General features: G+C 42.7%; 1 protein-coding gene across 1 annotated transcript in view; it reads right to left on the bottom strand.

The window, feature by feature from the left end:
- LOC144819964 (bifunctional heparan sulfate N-deacetylase/N-sulfotransferase 4) overlaps nt 1–13,685 on the bottom strand; it is a 994,778-nt gene that overhangs the window by 34,595 nt on the left and 946,498 nt on the right. The window contains exon 12 of the mRNA XM_078677645.1: nt 8,398–8,500. Within this exon, the coding sequence (XP_078533771.1) occupies nt 8,398–8,500 (103 nt within the window). The remainder of the gene's footprint in view (nt 1–8,397; nt 8,501–13,685) is intronic.

The raw sequence follows: 13,685 nt of genomic DNA, 5'->3' as shown, positions 1-13,685 counted from the left end.
TATAGCCATGTCTGAACTGGGTTGGCAGAGTGGGCTAAAGAACGGTGATGGATCAAACCCAAATCTTTTGACTGGGTGTGAGTGTTTGATTGGGTCAGATGCTCCGTCCATCACCACCCCCCTTTTGGACCGCTTTGGCCGCCATAAGTGTGGCAGGGTATGCTCAGACGTTAGTCCCTTGCTCACTTTGCCACTGGATTCAAGCAAGCCGGGCTGAAGACGGCTGTAATGCCAGAAACCGGTCCTCGGAAGCTTGTTTCCGGTCCAGGGAAGGCAGGGCTTGGCAGTTCGGGCTGGACTGTTCCCATGAGCACAGGGTCAGACTGATTTGCATATAGCCATGTCTGAACTGGGGTGGCAGAGTGGGCTAAAGATTGGTGATGGATCAAACCCAGATCTTTTGACTGGGTGTGAGTGTTTGATTTGTTCAGATGCTCCGTCCATCACCACCCCCCTTTTGTACCGCTTTGGCCGCCATAAGTGTGGCAGGGTATGCTCAGACGCGAGTCCCTTGCTCACTTTGCCACTGATTCAAGCAAGCCGGGCTGAAGACGGCTGTAATGCCAGAAACCGGTCCTCGGAAGTTTGTTTCCGGTCCAGGGAAGGCATGGCTTGGCAGTTCGGGCTGGACTGTTCCCATGAGGCACAGGGTCAGACTGATTTGCATATAGCCATGTTTGAACTGGGGTGGCAGAGTGGGCTAAAGAACGGTGATGGATCAAACCCAGATCTTTTGACGGTGTGAGTGTTTGATTGGTTCAGATGCTCCGTCCATCACCACCCCCCTTTTGTACCGCTTTGGGCGCCATAAGTGTGGCAGGGTATGCTCAGACGTGAGTCCCTTGCTCACTTTGCCACTGGATTCAAGCAAGCCGGGCTGAAGACGCTGTAATGCCAGAAACCGGTCCTCGGAAGCTTGTTTCCGGTCCAGGGATGGCATGGCTTGGCAGTTCGGGCTGGACTGTTCCCATGAGGCACAGGGTCAGCACGATTTGCATATAGCCATGTCTGAACTGGGGTGGCAGAGTGGGCTAAAGAACGGTGATGGATCAAATCCAGATCTTTTGACTGGGTGTGAGTGTTTGATTGGTTCAGATGCTCCGTCCATCACCACCCCCCTTTTGTACCGCTTTGGCCGCCATAAGTGTGGCAGGGTATGCTCAGACGTGAGTCCCTTGCTCACTTTGCCACTGGATTCAAGCAAGCCGGGCTGAAGACGGCTGTAATGCCAGAAACCGGTCCTCGGAAGCTTGTTTCCGGTCCAGGGAAGGCATGGCTTGGCAGTTCGGGCTGGACTGTTCCCATGAGGCACAGGGTCAGACTGATTTGCATATAGCCATGTCTGAACTGGGGTGGCAGAGGGGGCTAAAGAACGGTGATGGATCAAACCCAGATCTTTTGACTGGGTGTGAGTGTTTGATTGGTTCAGATGCTCCGTCCATCACCACCCCCCTTTTGTGCTGCCAAGGAAAAAGCACAATCTCCACAGATCACTGTTCTGGTTTTAGGAATTACAAGAAGACCTTGATTTGCAGACCCTATAGACTGGGGATACAATATAAACCTCAAGCTAGAAAGCAAGAGTTCTGATTTGTATTCTTGTGCACAGTGGTTGAAGGTTTAAAAGAAACCGTTTGGTGTATAGGCAGACACAGGAAGAATCTCAGAAGAGATACATAAAGTTTTCATCTGGTTGGGCCAGATACCACATGGATAGCTCCAAGTAGCTCAAAATGATAGAAATGCTTTTTTGTGGACCTCTAGAGTTATCAAATTGTCTTAAGCCAGCCTTAACTGGACAATGGTGTTTACAACTCCATTTGAATTTAGTGCCAAGTTGGAATCCATAAGGACATTCTAATTTCAAGCTACGTTTGCTACTAATTGGTTGTCAAGAGATTGTTTTTCCTAAGGTTGGTGTTATAAGACCTAAGCAGAATCTCAATTTTTGCAGGTTTCAATGTAAGGAATTGTAGACATTAACCACTGCCTTATGGCCAGACTGTTAGCCACAGCACCAGAGTTCTGGGGAGGATAATCTTTGCCATCCATGAGTATTTTTGAAATATCTGCTGAGTGTCATCCACGTCTATGTAAAATCAGGCCCCTAGCTTTTGGAGTAAGGCATGAAAGGGCTGAAAGTACTGACTGAACACAAATGAATGGATCACTTTGAGGTCCACACTCACATGCACTAAGTTCTCTAGAGCAGTGGCTCATCCGTACGGGTGAAGGGACCATGCTCATCAACTTTTTGAGTAGCTCAGAGGAATCAGACTGAAGAGGTCACGTCTACTCCCCCCCTCGTTAATTATACGATCGCGAAGCAGGCGGCGTTTATTTAAAATACTACTGTCTCCAACCGGATGGTGGAGACCTGGAAGAAATAATTCCCACATCCCAGACCACAATTGCCTGGTGTGTGTCTACATATGATGATTACGTCTAGATCCTACAATACTCATTCCTTAGGATCTCACAATTTATTCAGGCTGTCAACAATTGTCCTTGTCCTGATGAAGACCCGCTCTTGATGCATATTAAGTTGCGCTAATCCATAGGGTCGAAACATCGATGTTGCAGTCAAGCTAGTCTACGCAGTTACACAGGCCACAACACAAAGTGATCCCATGGTCGTGTATTCATGCCTTTGAGAACATCGGACAGCATCATATTACTACTGTCACTCTTACATGTGTTTTATTTGTATAATATATGTATAGCACTATTTTCACATAGTATCACAAAGTCACTGTTTGCACTCTACATACTGTATTATTTTGTATTACTTTATTGACAGCCATGTTCAGTAATTTATATACAATAAAAAATATTTCTTTTGACTACAAAATAAGTGTCTTGGTGGTGTGTTCTGACTGTACAGTTTAGTTCTTCAGTAGAGACGTTGAACCTCTTTTTTGACACCATAATTCCTCCACTAAAGTTGAATGTTGTGGATATAGTGATTTCACTTGTACAAAGCAATTGACACCTTCTCGTCAGAACCAATTCTTTATATATCAGATATACCCAGGTTCTGAGGGACACAGGGTCGCCCCATTTCTCTAAATGGGTGTGTCACCTTTTTCAAGGCAAGAAGAGATTTTGTCAGGTTTAACAATGGCCAGCCTGACAGACACTCTTCTTGTTCAGGTCCAGCAGGCAAGATCTAGACATGTACTAAATGTTCATGTTCCTGGCTGCCTGAGCTGAACTTTGCCAGGCTGGGAATTTCACAGCCCTGTCAACGTGACCTCCTCAGCCTGGCAAAGGTGCTTCTAGACGCCCCCCATCATGATGAGGGGGAATGTCACTGATTGTCTCAGATCTGGGCACTTCAGTTTTAAGCCCTGAAGTGGCCGGGGCTGAGTGTCAATCAGTGGGGTAGGATCAGCAGTCTCCATGACCCCTTTGGTCAGCTAGTGAGAAAAGGCAGCAGTTACAACCCTCCTGGGACCTTTGAGACTTCCTTCTCAGAGAGCTGAAGTGAAGGTAAGTTTTATATATATTTGTTTGGTGCATGGTAAAATTACCAGCTGGCACTGGATCTCTCTCATTAAATCTGTGAATTTTCACGTAAAGGAAGTGGTCAGCATCATACTAAGTTCTTTTTGATAATGGGAACAGAGAACTCTCTGATAAGATATTTGTGAATTCCAAATAGCAAAAAACATAACAGAGTGTTTTTTTCCCACAGGTTATTCAATTTAACCCTAAATAGAGTTTTATGGTAGGTGGCTGGCCAAGCCCTCTTAGTGGCTTTGTCCATCTCAAGGTTGTCTTTTTCCATTTTCACTCTAACTTTGGGATCTGTCTTTTCAGAATTCTAATCACATGAGTAAAAAACATAGATAATTGGGGGTTTGATGTCTTGTGTTGAAAGGAGAATACTAAAACAATCTAATGTAATCCTTAAAAAATCATGGAATTCTTGACAGAACCCAAGTGTTAGGAATAGGGTCTCTAGCTGGAAAAGGTATGCACCCTGTCCATGTAGGGACCACAATCCTAGACAAGGTAAGTCAGATGCATACCCTAAATTAACATGTGCTCACCCTCTGTTAGCTTGGCACAGAGCAGCCAGGCTTAACTTGAGAGACAATGTGTAAAGTATTAGTGCAACACTTAAAGCAGTAACACAGTGAGAACCCCCCAAAAAGACTCCACACAAGTTTAGAAAAGTAGAGAATATGTTTCTGAGTAAAACAGATCAAAATGACAAGAATCCAATACATACAAGTCAAGATATACATTTTTAAAGAATAAACTGTTTTGTGGTACTTAGAAACAAATACAGCCAACCAGGGCTATCTGGTTGCGCTTGACCGGGGTAAGTCCAAAGGTACAGGTCAACCGCAATGGAGTGTAGGTCAGATACAAGAACAAGCCTTGGCCTGCTGAACAGTACCTTGGATGCATCGACGTCAAGGCCGATGTGTGGAGCAAAGGAGGCGATGCCTCGCTGTTGATCATGCAGATGTCGACGGTGCGCTGTGTCCAAGCTGTGCAAAGTTGAAGATGCGTAGAAAGTCAAGATGCAAATGACATCTGGGTGACGGGTTGTCATCATACTGCCAGGCTGTAAGTGATACGAGCAGCCCAAAGCGATTCGTTGGTGCACAGCCACACAAAGTCAGAGAGGAAACAGGGGACAATGTGTCCCGCCATCAACGATGTGGTGTCTGCGATTCGAGCAGCTGCAGTGATTTGTAGATGTCCAGAGAAAAGGGCCGGTTCCGATCAGCGCAATGTCAACGATGCATGGATTTACTAGTTTGCAGTACTTGGTACTCACTTCCAAGAGCCCAGGACTGGATTGACACCAATTGGCAAAGAAGGAATCACAGCAGACAGAGCCCAGGTGCTGGTTGCAGATTGAAGAGAGAAGTCTTTGATGTCCCTGAGACTTCAGAAAAGGAGGCAAGCCAGCAAGCCCTTGGACTTACTTTGGTTCTGGGGTGAAGAGATGTGGGTCTAGTCCTTCTCACTCCCAGGCAAGAAGGGCAGCAGGGCAGGCCCAGCAAAGTAGAATTCCAGCCAAGTCCAGCAGAATGACAGTCTTTTCAGTAGCAAGGCAGTCCTTTTTCATGGAAGAGTATCCTCAGGTCCAGAAGTGTACTGACGTTGTGGTCTCTGAGGTCCAGTACTTTTACCCAGTTGTGCCTTTGAAGTGGGGGGAGACTTAAAAGAGAGGCTTTCGAAGTGCACAGAGTTCCTGCACATCTTGCTCTGGCCCCAGACTCTCTCCAGGGGTTATGCAGCTCTTTGTGTGGCCATTCAGGTGCAAGTGTCAGCTCCTCCCTCCCATTCTGCCCAGGTTGGCCCATCAGGATGTTGATTATTCCTCAGCCAAACCTAAGCTCCCTTTGTGTGTAGTTGTCTAGAGGGGCTGCACAAAGCCCAGATGTCACCCACCCCAGATGTAAATTCAGAGACAGGCAGAATGCACAGAATGGTTAGAGTAAGAAAATACCAACTTTCTAAAAGTGGCAATTTCAGACTTGCAAGTTAAAATCCCACTTTTTAAATCAATTGAGATTTTAAATTATGAGTCTAGAGACACCAAACTTGAAAAGTCCATATTTTCCCAATTGGAAATGACACTTCTAAGCCGTAATAAGGGGGAAACATCCATTACAACACAGTCATTACATTGCACTGCTTTTACAATGCAACTGTTACAACGCAACTGCCTTTACATTGCATGCCATTACAACGCATGCCATTACAACATATGTCACTACAACACATGCCATTACAAAGCATACCATTACAACACATGCCATTACAACACATTATAAGGTAAGTAATGAAGATTTTTTTGTTTTAGGGTGGGTATGGATTTTGGGGTAGATGGGAATAGTAATTTCTACCCCTACACTATCCAACACTTTCCCTACTGTTACACTCACTGGAGTGTGAACAGTAATTTTTACCCCTACATTAACCAACACGTACCCTACTGTTGCCCTAAAAGTATTATGCATTGTAAAGGTATGCTTTGTAATGGTATGCGTTGTAATGGTAGTTTTTTAAAATGTGTTGTAATGGCTTGCGTTGTAAAATCATGTGATGTAATGGTAGTTGCGATGTAAAAACTGCGTTGTAAAAGCATGCGTTGCAATTGTTTGCATTGGAACGTCATATATTCATAATAAGGTAACCCCGATGTTAACATATGGGAGAGACAGGCCTTGCAGTAGTGAAAAACGAATTTAAGAGTTTTTCACTACCTGGACATGTACAATTTAAAAGTAAATGTCAATGTTTTAAATAGACTGAACCCTGCCCTTGGGGCTATCCAGGGCCTACCTTAGGGGTAACTTATATGTATCAAAAAGAAAGGTTGGGCCTGGCAGGAAGGCACACACAGGCTTTGCACTGGCAGGCCTGAGACATTTCTAAAGGGCTACTTAAGTGGGTGGGAAACTAAGTGCTGCAAGCCCACTAGCGGCATTTAATTTACAGGTCCTGGGCACATGTAGTGCACTTTGCTAGGGACTTATAAGTACATTAAAGATGCTAATTGTGGATAAGCCAATGTTACCATGTTGAAAGCAGAGCACATGCACGTTAGCATGGGTTAGCAGTGGTAAAGTGCCCGGAGTCCTAAAGCCAATAAAAACAAATTCAGCTAAAATGGGAGGAGAAAGGCAAAACGTTTGGGGGTGACCCTGCAGAAAGGGCCATTTCCAACACCAAGTCTTGCAATATCTGGTACAGTTATTTTATGCACTCTGAGAGAATGCCTGGAAACACGTTCGCAATATCTTGCCCTCTGTCTTTCTCTGTCTCTCCCCTATCTCTCTCTTTTCTTCTCTCAATCTATCTCTTTCTGTTTTTGTCAATGTCTCTCTCTCCTTCCTGCCCCTTCTCCCTTTCTCTCTGTCTTTCTCTGTCTCTTTATATTTATCCCCCTCTCTCACTTTCACTCGCTCTCTCTACTTTTTTGCATGCCAGGATATGATGGCCTTGCTTGTTTAGGAGACCTAAACAAATGGACAGGGTGGTACTAGGCCCGGTGAGAAAATGACTGTAGGTAAATAAAACTTGATTTTTTAGAGAGTCCAAGGGTCAAGATGATTATTCGATTTGGTGAATCATGGTCTGCGAAGCAGAGAGTGATCAACCAATTAGTAGTCCTCTCACCAAGGAGTGACCACTCAGAAGGTCACATTTAAAACAGATAACATGTTCACAAGTTGATTTGCCTATGCTAACATGTGCAGCCACATACACACACAGAAAGCAACATGTAGCCACGGTCACATTCACAGAGGCACAAAGAAGCTCCACACAAACACACACAAGAGCGAGACAAATCTATGCACGTACTAATGCAGCATAATAGCTTAACTTTCAGCAAGGAAAGACATCTATGTTACATTTCTTACTAAGAGGTTTGAGACATCATAACTACAACTTTCCAGTTTTTCTTCAAATTATGAGTTACTTTTATCATTATGCGCGGTTGTAGAAATAGCTTTACCAATTATCTATAGGATTAGTTCCCCGGAAGACCAGAAGAGATTGGAAAAGTGAAACAAGGAAGAGAAGATGAACGATGAGGAAGAAAAGAAGAAAAGGAGAAAGTAGAAGGAAGAAGCAGAAGAAGAAGCAGAAGGAAAAAAAAGTAGTAGAAGAAGAGGTTGAGAAAGAGGAAAAAAAAGAAGAAGATGAACAAGAAGAAGTGGAGGAGGAAGAGAAAGAGGAAAAATAATAATAAGAAACAGCTACACCTGTTTTCCCAGACCTTGGCAGTTGCTTAGTGACTGGAAATACTCTAGTGCTGACTGTGGTCCTATAAAAGAAAGTAACTGACAAAATCTCACAATAAATGGCAGAGCGTGAAGCTCAGAGACACTCTAGCATGAGTCATCATATCCGACCAGCAGCTTTCTATAAATTGTGCCATGTCCTGCACAACAGCCTCCATTTGCACTAATGTTTTTGCTTTATTTTCTCACTATTTTCTAAAAGCAATTTACAAGTTCACCTCTGTCAAAGTCTTCTAATATTCCACTACTGATTGCTCTAGATTACGCTGCCAGTAGTTATCACTAAGTCTAATATCTCCCACTTAATGAACTGCTCTAAATCTGCATATTCATTATGAATGTAATCATCACAATTTGCATGCATTATAAAGGCCTGTATCATGATTCAGCTCCTTCATTTACCGCACTTCCAAAACTCAGTTACCTGAAATCTAGCAAAAAAGGACATTGCCATCTACCTACTTTACACCAGACCCAGGTGCTTTACAACTGGCACTGGAGAAGCCCTGATGGAGAGGCTATATAAAATCATGCATCACAAAATGATTATTAGCCTTATTCATGAAGGCTTTATTCTGCAATCCGAAAATTGTATATTAAAATCGGCAAGATACCGTACCTCAAAATCCATTGGTGGATATTTCCGACCTTTACTTTTACCAAGGCATTTCGTTTTCCCTCCTTCTATTAGCTGGCACCAAAATCCTTTTTGAGGGTCAAACCTGTAATAAATGAAGACCATATGTTGAAAATAGGTACCAAACCATGACCCAAACATTTTAACAACAGGAAAACCCTGAACACTTTAAAAAGAGCATGTACAAGCCTTCCATGTATTATCCGATATTACATTTGTTATATATATTTGGCATGAAATGATTATAAAATGTAATGTAATCAGCAACTTTGTTTAACTATATATTGACGAATATGATGAATTACATTGTGGGTCAAATATTCTACTGCAGAAGCTACTTTATACAAGACTGAGGGGCGGTGAAGAGATTTCATAGCTGGAGCACTATGATCCCTGTATGAGACCCTTCATCAAACCAGTGAGTGCAATCCGAAGCTGTTACTCTTCATATTATATTTGTAGACCAGGTCAGCTGCATAGACTCATTACTATCAGTTACACTTTGTTTATATTGCTGATCTCCTCCATAATTTGAAGAGTAATGAAATTGCACAGACTGCACATCAAGTCATAAATCCTTATTATGTATGTAATCTAGGTTGAACAGAATACAAAGAAAGGTATCCTATGTCAAATGCAGTTGTGTGGTCTTATCTCTATTACAAATGCGGATCCTATCCAAAAGGGCCTAGGCACACTCCATTAGTGTGCACCTGCCCTCTGCTGGGCCTTAGTGTGCTATACAAAACACTGTTTTCATTTCATTACTGTAGCTGTCGGAGAGGTGAGCACATCTGCCATTTTTTGGTGTGAAATGGATAGCCACTGTCTTGATAGGGGGACCCAGACCATTGAAAGGCATAATGCCATCAAGAACTGCCCAATCCTTGCTGGAATGCTTAGGCAAGCAAACAACGAAAGAAGGTTCAATGCACACATTCATACAGCGTGGCCAGCCACTACTGTATATTTGTGCATCAGGGCAGTCCAAATTTGCCAGTGATCGGAGGCAATGGGTTCTTGAGAGAGGCCTTTACAATGCATTGTTTGAGGCAGGAGCTTTGCCACTTTACACTACACTTGTGATCGCACATGAACAGACAGCAGCATGGATAACCCCATTTAAGTCGGGAAAGGCACCTTTTCAAATTATAGGATGTACTCCAACTTATGTGCCAAGGGGAAAATCATGTCGGCATTACAGAAGAAGTTGCAAGTCAGAATCAGGATCAGAAACGAGCATTATTCGATTTTAAACGTTAAAATCATAAAAGCACACATATAAAATATAAATACATCATCATGGTTAAAGTGAACAAAGTTAATTGATACACAGTTATCACAGGTAAATATCTAAGAATTCATAATGTACATGTCAACATCTTCCAATTGCCAAAGACAGCCCTTAAACAATCCATTTGGCACTTAAAAGGTCTGTCTCATTACATATCTTGTGGTTCAATTATTTAGACATTTCCTAGCCCTCAACACACTCTTTAAAAACCCACCATTGAGCCAATACAGTAAACATTTCCCAACATCTGTAAGTACATGAGGGCAGGGCGGCATTGCCTCCATCCTCCCTGTTTTAATAGGGGTATTATCCATCTACACCTTTCAATACTATAGAATTTACAAAATAAAATTGCATGTATGGTGCTCTGTGGAGAAACATTGTCGTAAGGGCAACGACAAAGTTCCCTTGACCAGTAGTTAATGACAGGGTGGGTAATCAAGTGATGGAAGGTCCCAAATCTAAATCTAGTCAATAGGTATCTATCGTATCCATCCATAACATGTAACAGGTATGGTTGGATATCACACGTGATGGTAATTATTTGGTGTTTAACTACCATGAGTTTATTAATCTCCAGGGTTAACCTGGTTTCTTCCAGGTGGATCATGCAAACTTTTTTAAACTTCTCTCGATTAATAGACCTCATGTTGTCAGGCAAGGGGAAATATTCCGGGTGACCAATATCCTGCATAAAGTTTTTGATATATTTTAGCTATATAACTGTGTGGGCATTATCTAGACTTATTGCATCCCTTATTATTTCTCTATTAAGGCCCGTACTCTCTGAAGACAAGATTCTATGCCACAGCAATAGAAGTTGGGCTCTAATTAGGTTGGAGATATAAACCAGCCAGCCACGGCCCGTGGAGGGAGTTTCGGTGGGACGGAGAGGCGGGGCGGGGGCATGTTGGGGGGTGCTAAAAACCGGAGTATGGATAATTGAAGGTAAGTAAACAATGTAATAAATAAAACAAATTTCGTAGCGCACCCTGCATCACATTTTGCGATGCAGGGCGCGCTACGAAATTCGTTTTATTAATTAAATTGTTTACTTACCTCCAATTATCCATACTCCGGTTTTTAGCACCCCCACCCTGCCCCTCCCCCACCCTGCCTCTCTGCCCCACCGAAACACCCTCCACGGGCCGCGGCTGAAACCAGCCCTAACTCCGAATAACAATTAAAAACTGGGCACTAGTTGGAACAGCTTGGATGAACCTTAAAAAAGCATTTTCGATGCACTGGATTGGTATACAGTCTTGGAAACCCCATATGCCAGCCCCATACAGTGCTATGCTCACGCATTTTGCTTGATAGATTTTTAGTAAAATTTCAGGCGGCCTTTTCCCCAGTTTTTTAAAAAAGTTTACTAAGGCCGCAATAGACTTCATAAAAAGTAAGCTCCTAGCCTTAATAACTGGATCTGGATCTGGATATCAAAAAGGACACCCAAATAGCTAAACAAATGTATTGTTTCCACCATACTCCCCCCCGCCTGATAACTTATGTTCATGTTTTTCCCTCTCCCACATGACATGACAAAACTTTTCTTGGTGTTCAATTTTAAACCTAGCCTATCCATAAAACTAGTGTAAAAGGAAAGTGCCCTCTGTAGACCAATCTGGGTGCGGGCCATTAGTACAGCGTCGTCGGCATAGAGGAGGGAGGCTATTGGGAGGGTAATTACAGTTGGGGGATTCCTGGTGTGTGACACCAACTCCTGTTCCAAAGCATTCGTATATAAAGAGAACAGGAGTGGTGCCAAAACACACCCCTGCCTCACACCCCGCTCTACTTTGAATGGAGCAGTACACTCGCTCTCTACTCCATAACAAACTTTTGCAGTGGCTCCAGAGTATATCTGCTTTAAAAACTGAATTAAAACAGGATCAACCTTTAAATCATTAGGAACACCCCACAGCTTATTATGGACAACACAATCAAAAGCGGCTGTGAGGTCTACGAAGGCCAAGTAGAGTTTCCCTGTTTTGGCCTGCGTGTATTTACTAATTAAAATATTAAGGTTCAAAATCTGCTCGTTGGTTCCTAACCCAGCTCTAAAACCATACTGGACATCACTTAAAATACCCTCTTCTTCAGTCCATGCCTGTCGTTGATCTAAAACAATCCTGCCCTCTCCCTTCATTAAAGAGTCCAACAAATATATTGGTCAGTAGCAAGCAGGATTTTCCCACTCACCCTTTTTAAAAATGGGGAGTATAATTGATTCGGACCATGTACTTATAAAACCTTTTGCACAACACGCTTCTAGAACCCTAGTTAAGATTGGGCCCCATACCTCCAAATTTGACTTATAGAACTCAATTGGTATCCCATCGGGACCGGCAGCCTTTCCACTCTTGCTTGCCTTGACTGCAGCATTAACATCTTGAAGTGAGATGTGAAAATTAATAGGCGTAAAATGCTGGTCTGCCCTATCAATGTCATGGTTCTGGGATGCTTCCTCACTGGTCTTCTGTTTCGAATAGACGTTAATAAAAAAGTCTATCCAAATTCTTTCTTCAATGGCCACCTCAATTGATGGTGCATCTATTTTATTATTGAGGAATGGGGCATTTACTGCCGTCCAATAGTTCCGGCTGTCTTTGCGCTCGGCGGCTTCACTAAGATTCTTCCAAGCCTTATCTTTCAGCTCTTTAATCCTGTTTTTCCTAGCTGCTTTGTACAACTTCCTACAAACCCTAATCTCACAGTTGTCTCTCACCACTCTATGTAGGGCGTTCTTTAAATCTGAATAGCTTTTAGTACAATCTTTATTGAACTAGCCCTTCTTAAGATTGAGCGGGCCTTTACATTCTGATATCAAGGTGTTTTTAACCACCTCGGTAATACTACTAAAAGCATTTAGAACTTCATTGTGCGTTGGGCAATCACTTAAACATATTTGAATTGTGTCTAATGCTTTGTCAACTATTACTTTACTTAACTCCGTGGTGTCCCGGCTTGCCCAACGGATAGTGTACCCATTTTTTCTACCCAATTCTATGTTCTTAACCCATGCTGTTTTATTATGTGATTTCCCCGATACGCGATTTGGGATAGCTGCACTCACACTAATTGCCAGGTGATCGCTCATGACATTTTGATGGGTGTTATAAGCTTTTACTTGGCTTGCATAGCGATTTGGCATGATAATAAAGTCAATAATTGACTTAGCACCTCTTCCTATAAAGGTGTGTCCAAACTCCGCTTTCAGTATACATAAACAATTTGAAAATTCCAAGTCATATTTAAACATAATTCCATTAAACAGCTCCCCTTTATCTGTATGTTGAAAATTAATCGTCGGATCAACCTTGTCTAAATTTAGGCCACACTTCCCTATTTCAGCGAGCGGGCACAAGCTAGTATTAAAATCCCCATCCCAGATAGGAATTATCTCAAGTTCACCCTTCCAATTTAAACTACCAATATCCCCACTAAGATTCTCTAGACTAGTTCCCAACTGGCCTTTTTCCACATTATTGTAAAAGTTGATCAAAGCCAATGTACTGTTGACATCCATATGTATCAAAACAATTTGATAATACATTTCAGAACTAACCATTTCAATAGGGTACGCCCCTAGCAAATTCGAGATATAGACACATAGTACCCCTTTTGGCCTTCCCCTAGATGATTGAATTGCAGGGGTATGATATGTTTTAAACACTTTGATATCTACTCAGTTAATGACCCAGGTCTCTTGCAGACATAAAACAATCAAATTTACTGATAAAATTCTGCCAGGCTGGGTCGTTCACTTTACTCTTTAATCCTGCGACATTCCAAAAAAGGATTCTGCATACCCCTGACTGGTGGTCGCTAGTTTTTGTATGGCCCCCCTTTTGGTACGCCAATGATATTTAAATTGCTTGCTCCTTCGTCCACTCGCTCATCCAGGGTCAAATCCTTTGGGGCAGGCACATCTATGTTTTCAATAATGACGGTATTCTTGCACCAGGACGGATAC

Source organism: Lissotriton helveticus, chromosome 2_1 (genome assembly GCF_964261635.1).
Source record: "Lissotriton helveticus chromosome 2_1, aLisHel1.1, whole genome shotgun sequence".
NCBI lineage: Eukaryota > Metazoa > Chordata > Amphibia > Caudata > Salamandridae > Lissotriton > Lissotriton helveticus.
Note: the sequence above shows the minus strand (reverse complement) of the source record. Positions and strands in the feature narration are given on the sequence as shown.